At 37.5% G+C, this 22896-nt stretch overlaps 1 protein-coding gene across 1 annotated transcript in view; it reads right to left on the bottom strand.

Annotated features, from left to right (window-relative positions):
• Positions 1-22896, bottom strand: part of LOC117213788 — a 245914-nt gene that overhangs the window by 40821 nt on the left and 182197 nt on the right. The window contains exons 3-4 of the mRNA XM_033459448.1: positions 20444-20563; positions 11490-11625 (exon numbers count right to left, since the gene is read on the bottom strand). Coding sequence (XP_033315339.1) covers positions 11490-11625; positions 20444-20563 — 256 coding nt within the window. The remainder of the gene's footprint in view (positions 1-11489; positions 11626-20443; positions 20564-22896) is intronic.

Raw genomic sequence — 22896 nt, 5'->3', positions numbered from 1 at the left:
TTATGCAATAAACATTTTAAAAAAAACACGTTGACAGTTGTCAGTCCTTCACGGTAAATTCAACTTAGAAAGAATGCAATAAACCAATGTTGTACTAAATTTCAACACTTTCTTTCCACTTCTATCACAAACAAGTAGAAACAATCTTAGAAAGCAGACAATGTGTTGTCCCCGAGTTTCATATCCAGAAAATCGCTTTCGCCGAAAAGTTTGCACGTGGAGATAGGCGATCTCCGAGGATCAGAAATGTTTCTTGCCGACCGGCTGAAACATCTGACACGGAGATTAGGCTAAGCGTTCGCGAAATTATCTCGCAACGATATGCAAATCGCGGCATAAATGCTAATTGTAATTGCCCATGAAATGAATTCAGGGACCCTTCGAAGGCAGGCTCTCGTAGGGACGCGACGTCCTCATTGCCAACCTTTGGCTCGATGCCTCCTCGTTTAGCACCGTTAAAATGGCGCGGGTTTGTTTGAAAATTTTCTTTTCGCCTCGTTCCAAGGTAACCCGCCAAAGGGAAATGTCGTTTCGCCGTGCGATAAAACGAGGACAAAGCTTTGCTCGCGATTAACAAAAGTGTAAGCCAACAAAGAATCCGCGTACTCTCGTTGTTACATAGAGAACCATGGAGAAAATTTAATGCAATTTAATATTTAATAAAAAAAGTTAGTAAGTAAGTATATTGAATAATAAAAAAGAAAATTTAATAAAAAAAAAAGAAAATTCGTTATCGTACTCGTCGGAAGATTATTGTTTCGTTCGTTTGATGATATTAAATACTCTAAACTACTTGAAATTTACTATCTTATATTATCCTATTATTATCCAAAAGGGTAGGATAATACTAATTTGTTTGGAAAATTCGTAATGTTTTTAGCAATTGATATGTCTTGTTCGAGTCTTTAAACACGTCTCTGCTATTCATTTCACTTCTTCTTCAAATATTTCCCTTTTTTGGAATATTTTTTATGAAAACGTTAGATCCTGTATTTTGATACAAATATAGATAAAAATTATTCGATTTTAGTTTCATCACTCATCAGGAGTTTATCATATTATCTCGCTACGATTTACTTTGAGCTTTGAAATTTTCTTTTATATGACAACAAAGTAACTACTTCAGAAGTCCATGAAAAGTACTTAATTTCAGGAAACTACATTGTCAAAGAAGGCAAATTTATGGAACAAATAAGTTGTCCAATAAATAACAAAAACGTTACAAAGAAAAGTACTGCGCATATTTCGTTATATAAATTTTCTCAACAATATCTTCGTAAAAGAATGAAATATCTTCTACAATTTAACGTCCATACCAGGAACTGTTTAATCCAATTTCTATTTTAAATCGTTCATCGATTTAAAGTGGTTTTCGAAGATATTCAAAGGAAACAGATTCCCTTCGTTTTTCGATCGTAAAAACATGGTTCTTCATTCGTCGATTCGAAAGAATCGAAAGAAATTTCATCCATTTTCTTTCCTCTGATTTTCAACGAGCTTCGATATGGCTTCGTGGGACGTAATCTGAAAATAACGCGTACAAAGAGACGGTCACCATGGAGAATATTAAACCATGGATGAATTCAGAGAGCTCGATTTCATGGTACGCGAAACGAAATGATAGGGTTACGATGTTGATTCGTTCGACAATGGCTACCGCGAATGCTAATAGCGACCGTGGAGTGACGCTTCGTTAATATATCAGAATGGGACTCGATAATGGAATTGCAAACGCGTAAAATTGCTGTCTTTTATTTTGTTGCGGTTACAGTTGGCGGGATAGCGTGAGGTTACAAAGGAAATCGCAGACCGAGCATCGAAATAAAAGTAGCGTTTTATTGAATTTTAGACCATCGCCTTTGATAAACCTTGATTCATATTATGGACGTTAATTGCAACTAAAGTTGTTTATAGCTTATTGATATATCAATGTATATCGTTATACTTTATTGATAAATCTTAGCTACTTATTTAATATACGCTCTGTTTTGTTTGTAATTGAGCCAATTATGTCAGTAAGAATTCATACCGATTAATTCCATGAATTACAATGCATAAAACAATGACAATTACAAGCATTATTTTTTTTATCATTCCTTTGAATCTACAATTACTTACGCTACCTCCTTATGGTAGATAAATTTATGAAAATAATATTTCTTTTCGAGATGTTGAATACTAAGTATGTAAGTTATGCTGTGTAAGCTGTTCGAAGTATAACTTAGCAAAAAGTGGAGATTTTATAAAATTTGTAATAAATGTAATTAATACATGGATATACTATGAGAGATGTTTTAAGGAAGCATACGAGTCATAAAATATAATTTACATTAGTTTCATTTCATTTATACGAGTGTACAAAATACATTAACAAACCGACTACCTTCCTGGTTTTATTATCCAGATTTCCTACTGTTCTCTCATATTTCTCCATCATACATGCGATTAATAATACTTACTTCATAATTTTTATAAAGCGCTCTTCGAGAATTATTTCGAATTTATGAACACGCAGCTCACTATTTCCAGATGATTCATTTTTATATTTAAAATTGACAATTATTAAAATATAATTATATATTTTTTCGTCAATTGTGCAACATATCTAGGTATACATATATCAAAGACCATAATTCTACTGTTAAATATAGTAACTTAAATATATTCTAAAATACCCTACCACTAATCTTAAACTTCCAACTGATGCCAACACAAACCTGTGTTTTTTACCTTCTTCACGAAAATCCACGACCACTCGAATATTCAAAACGACACCACGATCAACGATAACTTCCTGTCACTGACTGAGAGACACGCGAATTTAACTGGCGAAATTGCCGACGGATTAAGATCCGCCGCGTACTCGTGTGTCCGGCGACGACGAGTCGAGGAACCATGCCGTTGACAGTTTGTAAATGATCTAGTTTACGGGCGAGAAAATGGGAGAAAGCCGAGTACTGAAAGACGAAAGCGCTGCTCTCGAATGTGGAGCAGAAAGGAAAACGGTGCTAGACGAGAGGTGAGAGGGGCACGAGGAAAGACGGAAATTCGGGATACGGAGAAAATGGAAAGCGGAGTAAAGGGTGGAACGCTCTCCTGTTAACTATTCATCTTCGCGGCAATCCAACAAACTTTCCACCCTTCCATCGCGCTTTCCTTCTCAGCTTCGAATACTAAAACTGTCGCACGGCAAATCGCGCCGTCGTAAACATAACTCGCGACCGAGCTGTTTGCTCCCCATGAAACGTTCAACCACGATGCAACGCTTCGTTCTATCGGGTTTAATGTCTCGTTGAGATATAGTTATCCGAGGAATAATAGGAAATAATAACGAGAGGATGAGACATGTAGCGTGCGTATGAAATGTGGCGAAGGAAGCGTGAATGTGGACAAATACGCAGGATGTACGTAATATGCGAAATAATGGAATATTTCTGTGGGATGAAATAAATTTACATGTAGATTTCATTTATTTATTCGTATTCATGAAAACTGATTTGCATAAACATCTGTATTTTAGTGATCACCACTGTATTATATTCTGTATTGATTTCGAGGTTTGATAGTGAAACTTGTTGCTTTTCATACATAGCAGTAAAACGCCAGCTAATTGAAACACGTAGTGTTGAGATTTTGAATAGACTCGAATGAATTTATGACTGAAACAGGCAATTTCTGAGACAATTTTGAAATGTTACTATACTTCGATTTCTATTTTCATTAAATTATATTTCATGAAATTTAAATTAAGCAAGTAAATTCTAGTGTAAAAACTACCTCAAAAAAGTTCTATATTTACTTCTAACAATACCCAATACAATAACAATATGAAAATCTTTGAAATTCTGTTGGAACTCTGCTAAAAAATAAAATTATTTCGAAAAGATATTATTACGTAACGACAGAAAATTCTCCAACAAATTAAAAAGCGACGCTTTTTCAGGAACATCTCTACGTTGTTTATCTCGACTCTTTCCCTACATTTTTTCCAAAACAATGCTACGTTATTTACAAGCTAAACAGAAAATTCTACGACCCTTCTAACTCGTTACTTCCACGGTGGAAACATTCTCCATCGCCCTCGTACGCTTGAAACTGAACCTTATCCCCGGTACGATAATTACTTTTCTGTCCCGATTATTTAATATGCGCGCGTATAGACAGCTGAGACAATAGACAGCATTTAGCTAGCGTTTGATGTGAATCAAGCAACCCCCTGTCGCACTAGCAACGGATGAACGGACAAACGGACGGACGGACCGACGGACGGCTTGTCATTTGCATACGATGAACCCGTAGCAGCGTTAACTGCTCGGGGACGCGGAACGAGCTACAAGTCACCTGGTACCGGTAATTGAAACGAGGGTAGCTCTCACCGAGGGTCGATCCAAGAGACAATCAGTATAGGAGAAAGTTCTTTCATCGGTCGAGTAATGACGTAGCCGGTACTTTCATCTGGATAGGGAACGAAAGCGCTGATTAACGTCGCTAAAATTTCCAGCTGTTCGTTTTACACGATTACTTTTGTGGTTTTGTTTCGTTTTAGACGACGTCGATGAGGATATTGTTAATTCGATATGTTCTCTATCGTGGTTAGGAAATTTGCAAAATTAATGACGAAATGTATGGTATGGTATATAAAAGAATTGACGAGAATTTGAAAAATGCATGCATAAAAAACGTGAGTGGACATTGTCCATTCTATGAAGTACTCTGGTCTACGGAGTATAAGTACAAGTATTTAGAATTTTTCGTTTTCAACGATTCGATCCAAAAATTATCGATACTGAAATGAAGGAGCAAATGTTACGTAATATTTTCTTAATAGTGCGTATGTGACAATAGAAAACAGTTCCCGTAACTTTCTACGCGTTTCATCGAAGATTGAAGGGTCCTTTTCTGGAAGCATGGAGCGCGAGAAAGTTTTGAAAAGTGGTCCTTCAAGTCTCGCTTGAATTCATCCTACTGGGATGATCTCGAGTACTTTCGGAAGATCGAAATCCACCAAAAAGTCGCTTAGACTTGAATTTCGCAAGTCAGCTATAACATGCTAGATCAATGTTTCATGTTATTATCGAAGCTTCAAACTTCCTACATATAAATGTAACTGTTAGTATAAAACTATACATTGTATGATATAAAATCCAGAACAAAGAATGTCTTCGAGGGATCGATCTTACCTACTCAACCAATCAACCCTCAAAGTCCACTTACAGCTCCATAAAACCTGGACGAAAAAAAAGAACTAAAAAGTTTATTCAAACCAGCCTATATTCTACTTACAAGAGGAATGAATAATTCTTCCTAAGAAGTACGAAGGGAAATACTAATAAAACAGGTCCGGGCTGTCGCCCCAGGCTTAACAAGAAATCTCCGCGATCCTCCCTACGCAATCCACGCACCTCCGATTCCTTTCTACTTCATTAGGTTTAATCGGCTGATTTTTAATTACTTGGGACGCCTGGGCCACTCGAGGAGAAGGCAAGAAAAATCCGCATGTCAAGGGGCCTTGTCGAAACGGTTAATAAGTTTGTGAAAAGGGTAAAAGGACAGAGGGGGGCAAGCTTGTACTCGCGGAGAGGAGAACCCCTTGAAACTTTACAGACTGCTACCAGTGGAACGAGGGCAGACCGGATGAGCAAGGACTGCAGGGAGAGTTTAATTAAATATCACACGACATATTATGGGACGAGGTCGGTGTCGTTGGCAAGTAACGTCAGCAGCACAGCGAAAAGTTCGAACGAACCGAAACGGACACGTTCTGATGTCGGACCGGATGGTTCCGCCGGAAGTAGGCAGAGGAACCAGCGACCAGACGTTGCTCTGTATCCCTTTTTCTGTAAATTGATCCAGCTCTGCGAACGTTCCATGGGGTTGGCCCAGCAGACGTAATTTCGTCGGATTTTACCCTTCGCTATCCTTATTCCCTTCCTAACGACTCTGTAACTAGAGATTCGAATCGCATGGACGTAGAATTCCTGCTATTATCATGCATACCGAAAATCTTAATTTCATAATAATTCTGCCGTATGGCCAATTGTGTGAAGATAAACATGGTTTTTTGTGACTGGGTTCAGCTGATTTGTGAATGAAGGAGGATCCTGGCTGATGGAGAGTTGCCTAGGGGAGGTCCTTTAGTTGTATGAGAGTATCTGTTTTAATCTTTTATATTGTATTCCATCTAAATCTTCGCTTATTCGACCCTTTGCAACATTTTATCGAGCCAAAAAACAATAGAATACAAGAATTTGTAAACGAAAGTTTCCAAAAATTATTTCAATCCCCACAACGACATTTAACTTCAACCTACGCCAGGAGAATATAAAAGCTTCTAAATAAAAATTTCTAAAGGTTCTTTCGATTCCTACAATCATAGCGACTTAACCATTAATCGACAGCTTACGAATTCTATCCTGCTTAAACCATTATTGACTCAACCTTTTGGTGACGTTTTACTTTACCAAAAACGGCGGGAACACGATCCGTTTCATCGCCAAATACACCCTCCCTGGCCGATTCACCGAGCGATTAGTTTCCACCTATCATCCATTATGTATAACGCCGCAAACGGAAACGGTCTGACCTCGAGAGCAAACATCGTTCTCTGCGATTAGAATGCCCGTCGTATCGGGGCAAGAAGTCGTATCAAAGAGGCGTGTTCGTTGCCTACTGGCCGACGTGCTTCTGCCAGGATGGCAAACGTTTACCCCTGGTAAGTTTACTCAGGTCTTTTCGCCGAACTTGATCCCCGCCACGTTCGTGCAAATTAAAACCCCATGAATATGGTAAGAATGCAAATCTGAGCCGGCGTGTTTGCCCAGGATCTGTGTTAACGCGACAATCTGCATAGGCGAGCGTTAAAATAGGACGTAACATAGGGAAATGTTGGATTTGCCTTGTCTCTCTGTATGTTCGGTTCGGTTACGTTCTCCGCGCGAGATAACTACAGGGGTTAATTACAAACCGGAACTTCGGACATTCCAGTGCCACGATGCTTTGGACCCTTGTTACCCTGAAACGGGTTAACGACTGGCTAAAGTTTATGAGGCGGTCCCCTTGTGAGATCATTACAAATCGAGGGTAATTGACGTTGATGGGAACGAATTAAACGAACGTATTGATACATCGTTGTAGCGAAGGAATATTTTCATTGTATCAAAATCTGATAATACATGGTGTAGAGAGGAGCAGTGGAAAATCATATTATATTTATATCAATAAGATCATATTGTTGTAATGACTGATGAAAAGAATAAGATTTGGGACGAAATGAATTAAATAAATTAAAAATGTCATAAAGAAGGTTCGTATTATGTAATCAAATTTAATTTCTTTTTCAAAAAATGTGATAACTTGTCAACGAGTGTTACATATTTCTCCACTGCCTACTTCTCCTTTGATTCTTAGACAAATAACTTACTATTTCATTAACTGAAATATAGAAATATATTACAATGCTACATGTGATTAAAAATTGTGCAGAATATTAGAATGACCAACTTGTATAATTAAATTATTAAATACAGCAAATATAATGTTAATATTATTATTATTCGACATAAATAGCAAAAATCGTATCTGTCATATGACGTTTCACTTGTGCTTGACACTGGTGGAAATCTTTCTCGCGGCGATATGTTCGACAAGAAACGCGTCCCCTCGCATTTCGAAAACGTTCGATTAATCCGCGGGCTTTCCCGTCCAACCTGTGTGCACCGTTCAATTATCGAGGGGCTCTTCCGCCTCTCTTACTCTGCGTTAACTGAGTTGTTGCCTCGATAATTCGTACATCGGAGTATCGGCCGTATCGCCGGGGGTTCGCCGCATTAATTTGCGGCTTGGCGCGGGAATTTCTGTTAACTCTATAATCCGAAACTTACAGCCTCTCGATCGGATACTTCAGCGTCGCGTCGGTTCAATTTTAACCTGATCGATGGAAATCGGAATTGAAAAAGTATCGCATATAGTGGTAACTAATTTAAATATTTACAGGAGAAGGGATCCGTTAATAAATCATCGATTCTGTATATTTAAATGCCCGTGGCTATGCAATAAAATGTTAATTATCGGAATATTAATTGTTTCGATTTCTTTGTCATCGGATATTTGTTTATTTGAACGTGTTACAATTGTGTATGAAATCTCATTCGTACATTTCGTGTTTTATATGGAGATTTTATGTGATAGTCGATAACGAATGTGTTTTTATTCATTTATGAATTTATATGAAATTGGAATTTTAAAAAGGCTTTGAACTTCACAATCCTGACGAATTTTTCAATCGCATTATATTAGGTAAAATTCAATAGATTTATGAATTTCAATGTTGGACATACGAACGAATAAGTTAGTCAATTATTTCTGTTTCAGTTTATTTTAAGTTTGGTTGTAATATAGGAAATCTCTAAATCGGAAAGATGAAAAAAGAGGAAAGGTGCATGAGCGTAAAGAATTCTATGGATTACAGAGAAAACTCGATAATCAAGACTATAAAGTACATGCTTTTATGTAAGGTACGTAACAAGCCAATTCTCTTAATCCTTTTTTCAAGAGTCAGAACAACTTCTACTTTATCTGAAACAATCTCATCTCTTATTCAACTTTATATCCTCCATCGTCTGCAAAGTACCATTGAAATCTTAATTTAAACAGACAATTACAAATTACTCGCCTCTATTTAATTTTTAATACAATAAAAATCTTTGGCAAAATAGTATTACACCTTCTCTATAAATAACGAGAATATTTTTACAAATGGATGGAGTTTTTAAGATTATCCTGCTGCGTCAAGAATTGGAGCCATGGACGTGATTTATACGATTGCATCCAAATGGATATCTGAAATAGATTTCGTCCAAATCCGGATTTTACCTCGAAGCCAGATTGACGTTTGAATTATCGTGCTACTTTTTGAACGTTCTCCTACGTACCTTTTATACTACTAACAAATTTAAAACTGTATTAACGTTAGAAGTAAGTTTTGCTGCGTTAAATCGAAGTTTAGAGTTTAATAAATTATGTATTTAAATGCGATATTCTATGGTTCCATTTCATGTACAACCTGTTCGGTATAATGTCTTTTATAATAAAACAATCAATGAAAACGCTTCATATTTTCTCGTGTTAAGTTAGTTACTAACTTAATTTACTAATTGAACGTGTAATAAATATTGTATAACAGCATAATTGACAAAACTCCGATCATACTATGCGCAGTTAATTTTCAATTCAAATCTATTAAATATTACTTTACAACATAATCAACAAAAATCCCAATCATACTGTATTCAACTAATTTTAAATTAAAAAATATTATTTAACAGAACGATTTTTTGCGTTTATAAATTATAAATGATTTTACACGTTTACTGCAACATAGAACGAAACCATCGAATTCTTCATCATAAATCCAACTCTTTTGGCCCCAAATCATCGCGTAATAATCTTTGCGTCGCAACATGTCCTAGGATCTGCATTATTATGCGATCACGCGTTTGGCGAGAAAACATGCTACATTTGGAAGGAAGAAACGCGACGAGAAGCTTGGCAGAAAGTTGGCTGGAGTATACAGAACCAATCGATAAGCGGACAACCGGAAACACGCGCTGGTTATCATCCGGACGCCAGGCTAAATTTCTGATTTATGAGCAACATTTAAAGTTTATTTATTTTACCGCTGTTACGTCTCGTTTGTTAACTGATCAACGCGTTTAATCCAACGACTAATTAGATCGTGTCAAGAATTTATGCGTCGTTGCTTTTTCCCACATTTTAGGATTTCCACGCATTTATCGCGGTTTATCATTGGTCTGCCTGTTCGTGTATCGCCCCAGACTCCGTACTGAATCTGGTAATATCGACGCAAATATTGGTTTTGCAAATATGGAGAGTGGAGTGGTATTTAAAGGTTCCCAGTTTGGTGCTTTTTTGAGGAGTGTGTATGCAGTGATTGAAAATCTAAAGGGCTTCGTTTAGAAACAGACCAGATAATTAGCTGGTGAAATTTATAACGAAGTTGGAGAAAATGTGGAGAATCTTCCGTGGTTTTGCCTTGTGATGTCCTCATCACGTAATTTTTAGTTTGTTAACTGGGTTCTGCTTTAACTTGCAAAATTCTATAAATTAAATAATTAAAATACAACATACAAATCAGTTTCAGTTGGGTTAATTTTACATCTTGTACGCTTAAATATGGCAAAATTTATTTTGCAACAGAAGTGAAGCGACACGTATCAAAATAGAGAATCCCTAAATAAAGAGTTAATTCGTTTACTCTTGAAAAGACAAATTAATTCAGCTTCCTTAGTTAATAAGTCTAATAATTTAATTATTAAAAAAAATTCTTCTCGAGAAGTCTGCCTTTTTATTTTTTTATCTTTTTTCTAGCGAAGTTAAGTTTGTCACGTAACCAATGTAACCAACTAAATTTTTCATAGTCAGAGTATTTTATACACTTTCTGCTTTCTTGCTTCGAAAACTAAAACTCTCAGGATCTAACAACTTATCGTTTGAAACTTACAAAGCCATACGCTTATCAAGACTTTACATCTAATCACTCGATCCAACCTACTTTTACATCTCCAAAACCTCGGGTACAAGTGTCCGCCTCGAGCTCTTATATTTTAGAATATGTAAGACAAGCACATGTGATGTTATCTGCGCCACGTAAATCCTCTTAAGAACTTTCGGTATTAGTCCTTCAAACTTATTATACATTCTTATACATTATATATTGTGCATGTATCTCAACTAACTACTGCTGAAAAATGTTACGAAATCAGTTTTAAACCAACATAGTCTACTCTACCTTATTTTAGGTCGTTTTATAAAAGTTTGATATGGAATCACAGTAAAGCGTTGTGAATTCAGTCTTTAACGTATTTTCCGCAGTTCTTTCATTATCTTTTCTCTTTAGAGATTTTCCTATTAGTTTACTTTCGTTATATTTATAAAATCTCAGTAACTTGGAATTTGATTATTTAGTAAAAATTTCGAGAGACCTCGAAAATTATTTTTCACGTGTCCTTAAATTTGAAGTTTGCAGAAAAACCGAATATGATAGTTTAATATTAATATTTTCTGGAAATTTCTCTTCAATTCACATTTGTAGAATTGGACTTTCAGTTACCATTCTTTTTTACTATTTTGATCTTCTTGATATTTGCACCTACTGCAAACTGAATAATTAGGAAAATAGACATCTAAGAGTTAATGTACCTTTCACGGACAGAGAACAAAAATGCATAATAATTGATAACGAAAGAACCACAAAACTTCCGAAACGATCTAATAATTTCAATTTACTATTCATGAAAAATTATTGCTCCTTTTATTTCTCATTCCTAGCCTTAATAGAATTGAAACGAGTAATAAAGTATCCTAAGCTAGGTCTTTTAGTAGCCTTTTGCGGCGAAATACGCGTTGGCAAGGTGGTAAACTTCTGTCACATCGCAAGCACAAGTATAACACGAAAGTTATGCACCACTTACCCGTATAAGGTCGACAATAGTTGCGATTTACTTTGCTGTAGATCGTTGGCAGAGACGTCTCAGCTCCTGGCTCGACGTACGCCTTGTTCTTGCTATCCCTGGGGTCGCTGTATTGTTCCACAACCTCGACTTCCGCCTGAAAACAAAGCAGAAAATCGTTTCCTTCCGTTACGATCTCTAAACACCTACACATGTACATAAATCATCGACTGAAAGTCTCGATTTTAGTATAGTTTTGAAATCCTGAAAGAAAATAAATTAGCCTTGAAATTAAACAGAGAGAAAAATTGGCAGCTAAACACAGAAGAAATTTTCGGGAGAAATACTTTTAGATAAATTTAAGATTCCTAAAAAAAAAAAAGAAAATTTAAACGAGCATTGGAATTAAATAGAGAGGAAACTAGAGTGGTTAAACGCGGAAGAAAAAATTTTTCTCTGAATCGCTCATGTTAATTGTCACGCTCTAGAATTCACCGAAAACGTGGAAACTTTTACTCGATAAATGGAGTACTTTCGGTCAATGAGCAAAAAATTCGTCGAGTGCATAACTCACACGCACTGTAACGCGTTGAGAAAGTTTGGAAATGTAATATACTGTGAGTCAAAACATTATTGGCACAGATGTACACTTACAGGGAAAGTGATAAAATGATAAATGAAGCGAGAAAAAGGAAAAGTAATAGTATATTCAATACTCTAGACTCTTAATACAAATTTCAATTGATATTTTTCTTGCTAAAACCTACTTCCGTAAAAATAATTACATCATTTTTTATAACATTAAAACTTAATTCACACTTTCGTACACTTCTACCACTTCTATGCCATCACTTTCACATTATTTTCTTCCACCAAGAAACGATAACTTCCCTTCTAATTTATAGTTGCAAAATCAGTCGTCTATTAAATACATTCAAGAAACTAATTTTAGGCAATTTTGTAGAGGCAAAGAAATTATTTAAGCGGTGTAATTATAACAGCACCGTGACTCCTCTTTATGAAACCTGTCCTGCGATTCTCTACCGTATTCCGGAAACGTTCAAGGCGTTCTATTAATCCACCAGAATGTTAAGTATCCTTTATTAAGCAAGGAGATTAGACGCAATTTCAGACGACTGGTTGCACGATATCTCCGGAGGAACGACGCAAATACGAAACAAAACGCGGCACCAGTTGTTTCCTCTCGAAATAATGATCATTTAAGAGGAGGAGACGGCTAAAAATGTTTATCCTCCCTGGTTGGCCAACGCATTACCGCAATTGGCTGCGTTCAGGGCTGGGAATTGCGCTGAACTAACGTGTCGCGTGCTTAGTCGAAGAAACTCCAGCAATAACCCCTTGCTTATGGTATCTCCCAAAGGGTCGACGCTGGACGTTGTTAGCCAGCCAACCGGCTAGCTCGCTGCCAAATTGGTATTGTTACAGACCTAATAATTTGTATCGCTCAACTTGACGTTCTTTGTTTCGCTGTAGCGAGAATCTTATTTCCTCGATGAGTTTCCTTCCTCGAATCACAGCTTCTTCGGTTGTTTACGAAAAGATTCCCTGTGGAAGATATGCGATACTTTTCTGACTGTCATATTATTTTGGGTAATGGAAGAGTGTCTTAATACGTGTATTTTATTTTTTCTTGCGTTTCTCAAGTTCGCGCGTCGTGAGTATTTTTTTTTTTTTTTTTAGTGGAATCGTTGAGCTGACATTCCGATTTACAAAGTTGAGAAAGTTTCTGCTATATTAAAGTGAACGAAGTAACAGTCGTAAAACATTGCAAAGTGGAAGAAATGGCGAAAGTATATAAACACCAGAACAGAGGAATGCTCGTGTATAAAAAGAACTAGCAATGTGAATTATTAACTAAACAAATATAGTATCGTGTGTAAACACAATTAGCACTAACACAATTTAATTACTTCACTACACGATAAAATATATGTACTACTGCTCCTGATTATTCGACCAATTTCAAAGATTAATTGACGTTGCTTGAATAACTTCAATTTAAGACACGTACGATCTTAAATCAGTAATTGAATCAAAACAATGTTCCTTGTTATAATAAAGAGTCGTATTAAGTTTCAAAAATATATCATACCATAAAAGGGACTAAATCAAGGGATAAATCAAAACAAACATTTAACAACGTCTAACGACGCCAAACAACAGCGAACTTTCACCTCCCAAAAACCATACCAAATTTCCACAAACTCTCGAAGCCAAACGGTATCTATACAACTCCACTTTCATTCACCTTGACCTTATCCGTCTCATTTCGCCGATTTCAAACAACGTGCACGTTATTAAACCAACGAGACAGTTGTACAATAGGGCGTTTTCCATCTACCCTCCGCCAAATCCAAAGAAAACCTTTACATTCATCTCGAAGGTCTCGCATCCTGCTAACTTTCGATTTTAATGATAATAACGATAATAAAAGCAATAACGATGGCCTCGGGTCCTGGAGCTCGCAGACCAAACGCAACAGGGAGAAGCAGGAGAGAACGAAGAAGGAGGAGGAGGGGAGGAGGAGAAGGAAGAAAGCTGGACTCCTCGAAAGAGGCGTCTGATCAATGGTGATGGAAACTTCTCCCTTCCTTCCCTGTTCTTCCACCGAGAAAGGAGGTTGTATCACGAATCAAGAAGTCGGCTGGTGGTAGAGGCAAAGAAACGAAGAGAGACGAATTGAAATGACGGCAGACGGAGGCTAGCGCCTGTTACGGTACAAGGCGAATGAGAAGAAGACGGGCAAGACAAGTAGCCTTAAATTGAAAGAGGCCAAAATTGGAATTCTCCTGCCAAACTTGAACGTCGTGCCCCCGGGGTCTGTTTCGAAGCCGATTGCCCCTCGTGCCTGACGTCAACCTCCTACCTCCAGTCTGTTCGATACTGGTTCACATTGAAACAGATAAATTCGTGGATGTTTATACGGAAATTACGAGGGCGACTTCCGCGGGCGAAAGAAACGGGATGCCGATGCAGGAAGCGAGCCGATCGACTGTTGCAAATTCGATCATCTCTCCGAATGAATCGCTATCAAGCTTGGGGTCTGTTGCACACGAGCAGTGTAGGTAATATCGTTAACAATGTTTAGCGATTGCTAATAATTTGATAGATTTATGGTCTTAATGATGTAGGGTATGTGAGAAAGACGGATATACTGTGAGTTAAATTTTATTAAAAATGTCATCAATGTAAAATATTTGCGATTAAGGCAGAAGTGATATATCAAACAAAATTATGTCACCTAATAGGAATAATGTCATAATTCAAAATATTTGAACAGCATTTTATCAGAGAATCCAGGAATGGTTAGTTAAATAGCCAAAGAAAAGAATTTGTTTAATTTTATTTTTAAATAGTTGAGTGCTTAAAAATTTTTCTTCGTTATGTCACTCTTCTTCCATATCATCGGTATGCGGGATGCATCAGTATCAAGGGTCGATCGTATTGGCTGATGTGTTAGGATATAGGAAAAAAGGGACAGATTTTGAGCGACGATGTGGGACAGTTCGAAATATGTTTGAGTAATATGATCGATGAGACGAGGGTTGGACTGAAATGTGTAGCGATGTATGCTGTTTTGTGGTTGAATAAGAATCAGGATAAAATCGATATCTAATGCATTTACTACATGACAGGTTCCATATGACGCAAGTTCGGAAACAAAATTGACGTACAAAATGATGAAGATGGGTTTGTACTTTGTACAAGTACATCGGAAAGTTTCTTGGCATTTTTCCTGCTTTAGCAATATTTTACTAAAATTAAGACAATACACCATAAACCCTACAAAATTTATTATATTTTGACGTATTTATACCGACGAACAAATAAAATCCTTTATGCTTATGTTTTACAAAATACCATATACATATGTACAAGGATTTCATCCAATTATCCGATAATGAGACTCAAACGAGATCAGAAATATCGATGAGATTTAACGAAGTTCCTTTTCTACAATTTTGCACTTCACCCGAGAACGCTTGAATAACGAGGAAACGAAGAAACCACTGCAAAAATTAGCGTTACAGCTAAGTAATTAGCATGACTTCCAAGAGTATATCGAGGCGAAAAAAAGTTGCTCGATTATCGGACTTGGGATGAATATCGAAATTTCCAGTGGGTGATTATGAAGCAACGATTACAGGAATCAAGATTGATGAGCTAACTTTAGCGAACGTCGCATTATACATCAGAGAAAATTTTCATCGTTCAGCGTTAGTATATTAAGGCTATTAAGTACTTTGAAAGCAAATATATTTATACCGCTTAAGACAAATAAAATAATCTCATAAATAAGAGAATCATAAATAACAAATAAAATAGTCTCGTAAGTAATCATAATTAGATGTCTATGCAAATTTATATTTTTTATGACACCACAATGTAAAAAATTGAAATTTTGTTTATCCATTAAATATTATAACGAACTCCACACTTTTGATATAACAAACCCTGTTAAATAATATAAATAATTCTCAACCAAAAATACAACATCGATCTCATAGCATATGGACATTAGATCCGTACATGAATTTTAAACATCATTATTTGGGATGGCATTAGGCCGCAGTTAGCAGGAGCAACTACATTAACACTCTGCCGATAATCCCGTCGGTTTATCGGACTTTAATCCGATTATATGGCCACCGTATTATAATTGACCACGATTATTAGCTAGCCTATAAGCCTGCTACTTTATCGCGTGCGTGACATTTGGTACGTTATACTATTTCGTACTGCATTACTATAATGTACGAAACCACAAAAAATCTGCTATATGTATAGGTCTTTGAATGTGCAGATTTAGGAAAATGAATGAAGTTTATATAATACAATAATTTGTTGCTGAGTCGTGTTCGAAGAAAATTGAGGAATCGATAGGATGGTTCTCGGACGTCGGTGAAATGTATTTCATCGAGCTGAATTAGAAATAAGTGTCGTTCATAACCTTGAGAAATTCCGTGATCTTGCATAATGCGCGAATTTTGCTGTCGAAGGAACTTACTTTGCGAAGTTGACAGACTATTTTGGGACACGCCTGATACGTTCTTTAAAAAAAAGTACTATGTAGCAATATCGTGAGTCTCATTCGATATTAAAATTTAAAAACCAAAGATATTTCGGACGAGATAATATCGTAAATGAAATTAAGTATCTTTAAATAAAACGTTCTTGAGATTCAAAATTCATTTTCAATTTATGATAAATGTACAATAGATATTTCTAAACAAATAGAGGCATCTAATTTTATAAGAATTAAATACGAAAAGAATTTTATAAGAATTAAATATATCGAAAACATCAATTTTACAAATACTTCGATAGATAATAAATATTGTATACGTCAATTAAAGCAGTCTTATAATCCCAAAGCTACGAGGGTGGTTAGACTGCCATAAATAACAGTACCACTAACGAGAGGCGAGGACAACGATGGCGAGAGTGTTTATTACCTCGGGAAAAAAATGTATGGCGACACAGGTCCTACCTATAACATCTAATACTACTTCAGGGGAGCAAAAATCGATATATCCTCAAACAACTAAAACCAATCCGTTTTTATACACAGATAAATCACGGCAAAAAGTAACCACGATAAATTATCATGAGATTAAATTTCAAATTACATAAAAGTACACATTATTGTAAGTATTTAATAGTCACAGCGTATGAAACTATAAAAGCCAACGAATATCCCAAATGTAACACGAAGCAGGATAGCGCATAAGAAAAGCATAGCAAAACCATTTCTATTAATTTTTTCATTGTTATCAACTCAACTTCACAAATATAAGTTTCATGAAAATAGATAATAAATCTATGAAATTTTATAACCATCAATCAAGTAAAGAATCATTTTCGTTATGTTCAGTAGAATGCATACAAATACATATGCACATATTATGGAGATATTAAAAACACATATGTATATGTTTAATTCCAGACTCAATTAAAAAATTTGCCAGTGGTTTCGTATTGCGTGGTATATTATATAAATATATATTGTATGTTTCATCGTATAACGAATAAAGAGAGAATTATGCAAGAGAAACAAAACCAATCTCGTGACAGTATAAAATCTTCTGTCAAATATAAAATATCTTTACGTGATAAATATTTATATACAGATATATAAATATAAAAGCATAGAAAATCCCTATACATGTCAAGAACGTCGACTTCAAGATCATTTAGAACGTTTCCAAAGCAGACGACCCTTCACCCGCCGGTTAAACATTGTCTGAAACCTTGAAGCAACGGTGTTTAGGAAACCATAAATCCCCGTTTCACTTTCAGCAGCGCGCGACCGCGAAATTTCCATCGCGAAGTAGGCGTTCCTGCACGCGCTTCGCCCGCTCCAACTTTCTCGCGGCGAGGCTCTTTGTTAGAGTGATAAATGCGACCTACAGCCGTGCCCGACCTCACGCATAAAATAAAGCGCTAAAGTATTAAGTAGGGCTTACGAGCGAGAGTCGTAACGATTCACCCTCTTGAATCAAGTGGCACCCGTTCCTCTCTTTGTCGCCCTTTCCTCCACCCTTCACGATCCCGCCCCACTTTGTCGCTACTGTTGCGACGAGCACTTTCGTCAAGGGACGGTACTACACCGGTGACAACGAGACGAACGAAACTTTGTTCAACACAGCCAGGTGTACCGACCTTCTCGATCTTTCTTTCCACTCTGACTTGCTCTTCTTTTTCTTTTTCCTATTTACGACTTTTCTCTCACGACGACCATAACCTCACGTCGCGACGCCTTTATGTTGCAACGCTCATGAAGCAAGTTAGCAATTAGCTGATGATCGGAATGAGGTGCCTGACGATGTGACTTTATTGCGTTCGATAGCGATGTCGATTTGGTTTTCTCCTTTTCTTCTGTGTCTCTTTCTACTGCGCTTTGGTTTCCGCACTTCTCCCTGTTTTTCTTTTGCAGGGACGCTGGTCGGTAGATCTTTTTTTATTATGGAAAAACACCGCTTGATTTGTCGGGATTTGTACCGTCTTTTTCGTATTGCGTTTTTTGGTGAGGTTTCTAAGCTCTTATTTTTACTTCACAATAAATCGGATGATAAGAATGCCAATAAGATTACGAACAAGAACTAGACCAAAAAAATCAGAATAAAATGATGGAACAGTCAAACTATCCAATCAAAAATTCACCCAATAACGTCGAACAACCCAATCATAACCCAAATATAGCATACGTGCCACATCAGTATACAACTAACAACCGACCAAAGAATTGCAATAAAATCATATAACAATGATACTAACCAACCACGAATTCTCCGGATGACCTCGTACTCTCAATCATATCTCGATCACCGGGTATTTCTACTATACATTTCACATAACCAGCACGAACTATTCCGTACAAAGATTTTCATTTACAGTTTTACGCGCACCAGGTCAAATTCAGTGTAGAAACTTGCTTGCCAAGACAAAGTAAACCCAGATTCCGGAGCGCGTACAGACGTGGGTGTATGGGCGAATTGTGACGTTTCGACCGCATTTTCGAGGACACCAGGAAGCACAGTCAAGGTGAGCTGTATATTTCGACTGCAAAGGCGTTTAGACGTTGCGCTTCGGGCGATCCTGAGCACCAAAGCTGAGTGCTGGAACAATTATAAGCACCGCCGGAAGTCACCGTGCCTCCTCCACCCTTTTCATCCCGTTTCGCCCTACTCCCGCGTTTCCCTTTCGTCCTTCCGTTCGTTCGCGCTCTGTCAGCCAGCGAAACCGGTCTTCTTCCACCCCTTCTACGGCTGCCAGTCCACCCTCTAACACCATCGTGCCCAGCGGGTATTTTGTCACCATCGTAATTATATTTCTCCCTTCAACCGATTCTTTGGCTGCCACGAGAAAATATCAATACTGCCGGTTACTCGTCGGACGTATCCTGAATCGATGCTGAAGATCGTGGTTGGATTCGTCACGATTCAATTAAAAGCGAAGGATTTACGTTAAGCGTAGAAAATGAGACGTTTAATTTCGATTTATGTTAGGATGCCCTCAAACTGTCGATATATATTGTCAGTATTTCAAGGTTCTCAACTAAAAGGATAAATACGTATTAACGATACGATACTGTCCATATTTATTGACAAGCCGCATTTTCGTTCAGAACCTTGACATACAATACTATTGATTACCTGGAGGTACAAGATTTGTGTCCGAAAGTTATTTGGAAGTTTTAATGTTTGTGTTCGAAGATGATTTCTTCGTTAAAAGATTATTGAGATTTTCCGGACGGAATTTTTTTTAGGCATTTCGAAAAATTTGTCTTTATTAATTATTAATGTTGGATATGTATGCCTTTTGGTGCTTTTGTAAGGGGGATTTAATGCATTAAAAATTTCTCGCCAATTTGATCGAAAACAAGCATAAATAATGTGTAGTTAGTTAATAATTTGTAAAGTACAATGTTGTGTTTGTTTGGTAAATGCTGATTTAAGAGATGCTAGACAAATTTTGATGTAGGTTCAATCGTATATGACAAAGTGAAGATAATAATTCTTCGTTTGAACATTTTTTTCATTCGATAAAGTTACAATGCCCTCGCGTATCTTCGTGATTCCGAACAAGCAAACCAAAATTGATATTCTCTTCCGCTGACAACGAGCCACGATTAAACCAGACGATGAGCGAACTGTTATGATACAGTAACACGATTACCGAACAATGCACGTTTATTGAACCAACAGAATTTGAATAAAGTCTGATCGAATAGGTACCGATGCATCGTTGTACGATTATCTGAACCCTTTTAGCAAGTAAAATACTGATATTTCCATGTTATCATTGCTCTCATGGAACAAAACTTCCCGTTGAAACTTCGCGAGCTGTATGATTAAAAATATATGAAATTTAGTTACTGGACTGTGGATTTACGTAAATACATAAAAATCCACAGTATATTAATTGCAATTTAAAGTTCATAGAAAACTCACGTTTTCGATAGTAGGACTTGGTAGTGCCCACTGAACGGTGGATGTTGCACCCGCAGCGCTCGCAGGGCGTCTCTTATTCACGAAATCGACTGGTAGACTGTAATCGTCGCACAGGGAGACCTGAAAGCAAAAATAGGGTAAGATACGATGGCCACAGATGAAAGAAAATATGATAAGTCGCGTTCTCCGACTTTTATAAAAGATAATATTAAAACTTAATACATTATTAACCGATTGATTCTGTATCAAAATTATCTTTGCATTCCATTTTAGGATTACTTATGTAACTGCAACAGCCCCTTCATTTCTATTACTATCAACAAAATTCATAACAAAGAAAATATTTACACATTTGTGCGTAGCCTAAACAAGCACGTGACAGGGTTATTACGATTAAAATCAATTAGTCACACCATCGTACTTAACCAAGTACACGGTCCCAGCCGTGGACGAAACTCTAACGCGAGCGGAATAAAAATATTGCCGGGTCGGTCATTAAGGGAACATTTCCGAATTAATTCGGATAATCGTCCGGTCGTCGTTCCACGCACGCAGGAAGTCCCTCGTTCGCAATAATTTCCCGCTATGCAGGGAGAAAGGACAAAAAAAAAGAAGGAAAGAGAAAAAAGATTACCCGGGCAGTGCGTTAATCCTCAGCAACGTTGGAGGCAACGCTGCTGCCTCTCCCAAGGTACCTACGTAGATACGACTCAGTTGGCAAAAATCTCCGATGGAGAGAGCGGAAAAACAAAAATCGCGAGAATAAAGAATGGCTGAACAGACGGATAAAGACTGAAACTTGGGTAGGATAGAGGAGGTGGCGAATATAGGGGGGTGGTTGGCAATGGTATAGTGCTGAGTAGCGCGAGGATTCCTGCCACTCGACAAATCGCAGGGTAAGCACCCTGTCCCCCTCAACTGCCGGCCCTAAGTCCCAATCGTCGAGGACCGGACCAGCTCATCAGCGATATTTACTGTCTGCCTGGAGAATCGATCTATTGATGGTCGCATCTACTGTGCACCCTCGGTGCCACCCTTGTCTTCTCACCCCCTCTCGTCCGAGCGACAGCGGTGGCCGCAGTCAGAGAGCAGAGCCACACGGACCACCACCTACGTCTGTGCATGCATATAAATCGAGACAATCGCGGATCCCCGGGGGCGGCTTATCGCGCTGGAGTTGAGCCGCGGTGGGGTGGCCGAAGCGAGCGCCCCAGGGAGACCGGGCCACCCAACCTATCGAGCCTCTAGACAGAGAGTGACGGGATGAGAGGATAGCGCGTGAGGGTCAGAGAAGGGGTTTGCTTCAGAGCAGGGACCCTACATGCAAATGGTGCGCATTTATCGTAAGCAAAGAGCGCCGTATGAATATGTGAAGTGGGAAACGAAACAAAACAGAAAAAAGACGAGCAGCAGGCTATATGTGTGTGTGTGTATGTGTGTGTGTGAAAGAGAGGCGTAAGATCGGTTGGATTGAACGAAAACGGAAATGACAGGAACAAGTTGATCGCCAGGCGGTCTGGTGACGTATATAGAATTGGAAGGGTGAAGAAGGCACGAAAAGTTGAGAGGCGTTTAACGACCGACGCTGTCGATGCGAATAATTCGTGTCGGGAGAGTGTGAGCTTCGAGTTGTTCTTAAGTGTCTTTTTGTTTCGTTTTTCTTCCTGAGACTCGGTTTGAGTTTTCGAGAAGTTTGAGCATTAGGTAGAAGTTTGTGACGCTAGACATGTTTATTTAGAACGTTTTGGTATGATACTTTATCAGACTAAAAATACTGTCCTAGTTGAAATCGAGAAAGTATTGAAAATTATCTCTGAAATAATTTTATGTTTAAATGAAGTAATAATAAAGCATAGAGAAATTAAGATTGAGATATATTTTAAGAGCGAATACATAGTCTGTAATCTAGACTCTGAGGATATTTAGAACCAATTGACTTCTAAGAATTGTGCCATAAAAATTCGAAAATTAACATCAATACGTGAATATATTAGCCTAAATCATCAAACTGTGCTCATACAATCTTGCTAATATTAATTCATTAAATTCCTACGTAATATTAAATTGTAACATAAATTTGTTCTGTTTTTATATATATTCTATAAACAAAACGATAGTTCTAACCTAATAGTTCTAACGCCTGAATTTTAATCGCTAATAGTTCTAGCTTGCAAAAATAATTACTCACAAATAACATTGTACTTTCAAAGAATCGTATAGTTGATTCAACAGGACATACTGTATGTCGAAGACACCATATACATCTTTTCAAAGAGCATAGTGTTTCGTAAACTTGACAGGCTTCGGAGTTAGTTATCAACCCCCATATAAGACGAGAAATACTTCCCTTTCTGCTTGTAGGAGGTAGCCAAATGCGAAATAGGCCGACTGGCCATCGTACCAGTATGGCCAATGGAATCTGTAGAAACCGCCAAATAGCCTGCAGCTAAAGG

Source organism: Bombus bifarius, unplaced genomic scaffold (assembly GCF_011952205.1).
Source record: "Bombus bifarius isolate JDL3187 unplaced genomic scaffold, Bbif_JDL3187 scf7180000009125, whole genome shotgun sequence".
NCBI lineage: Eukaryota > Metazoa > Arthropoda > Insecta > Hymenoptera > Apidae > Bombus > Bombus bifarius.
Note: the sequence above shows the minus strand (reverse complement) of the source record. Positions and strands in the feature narration are given on the sequence as shown.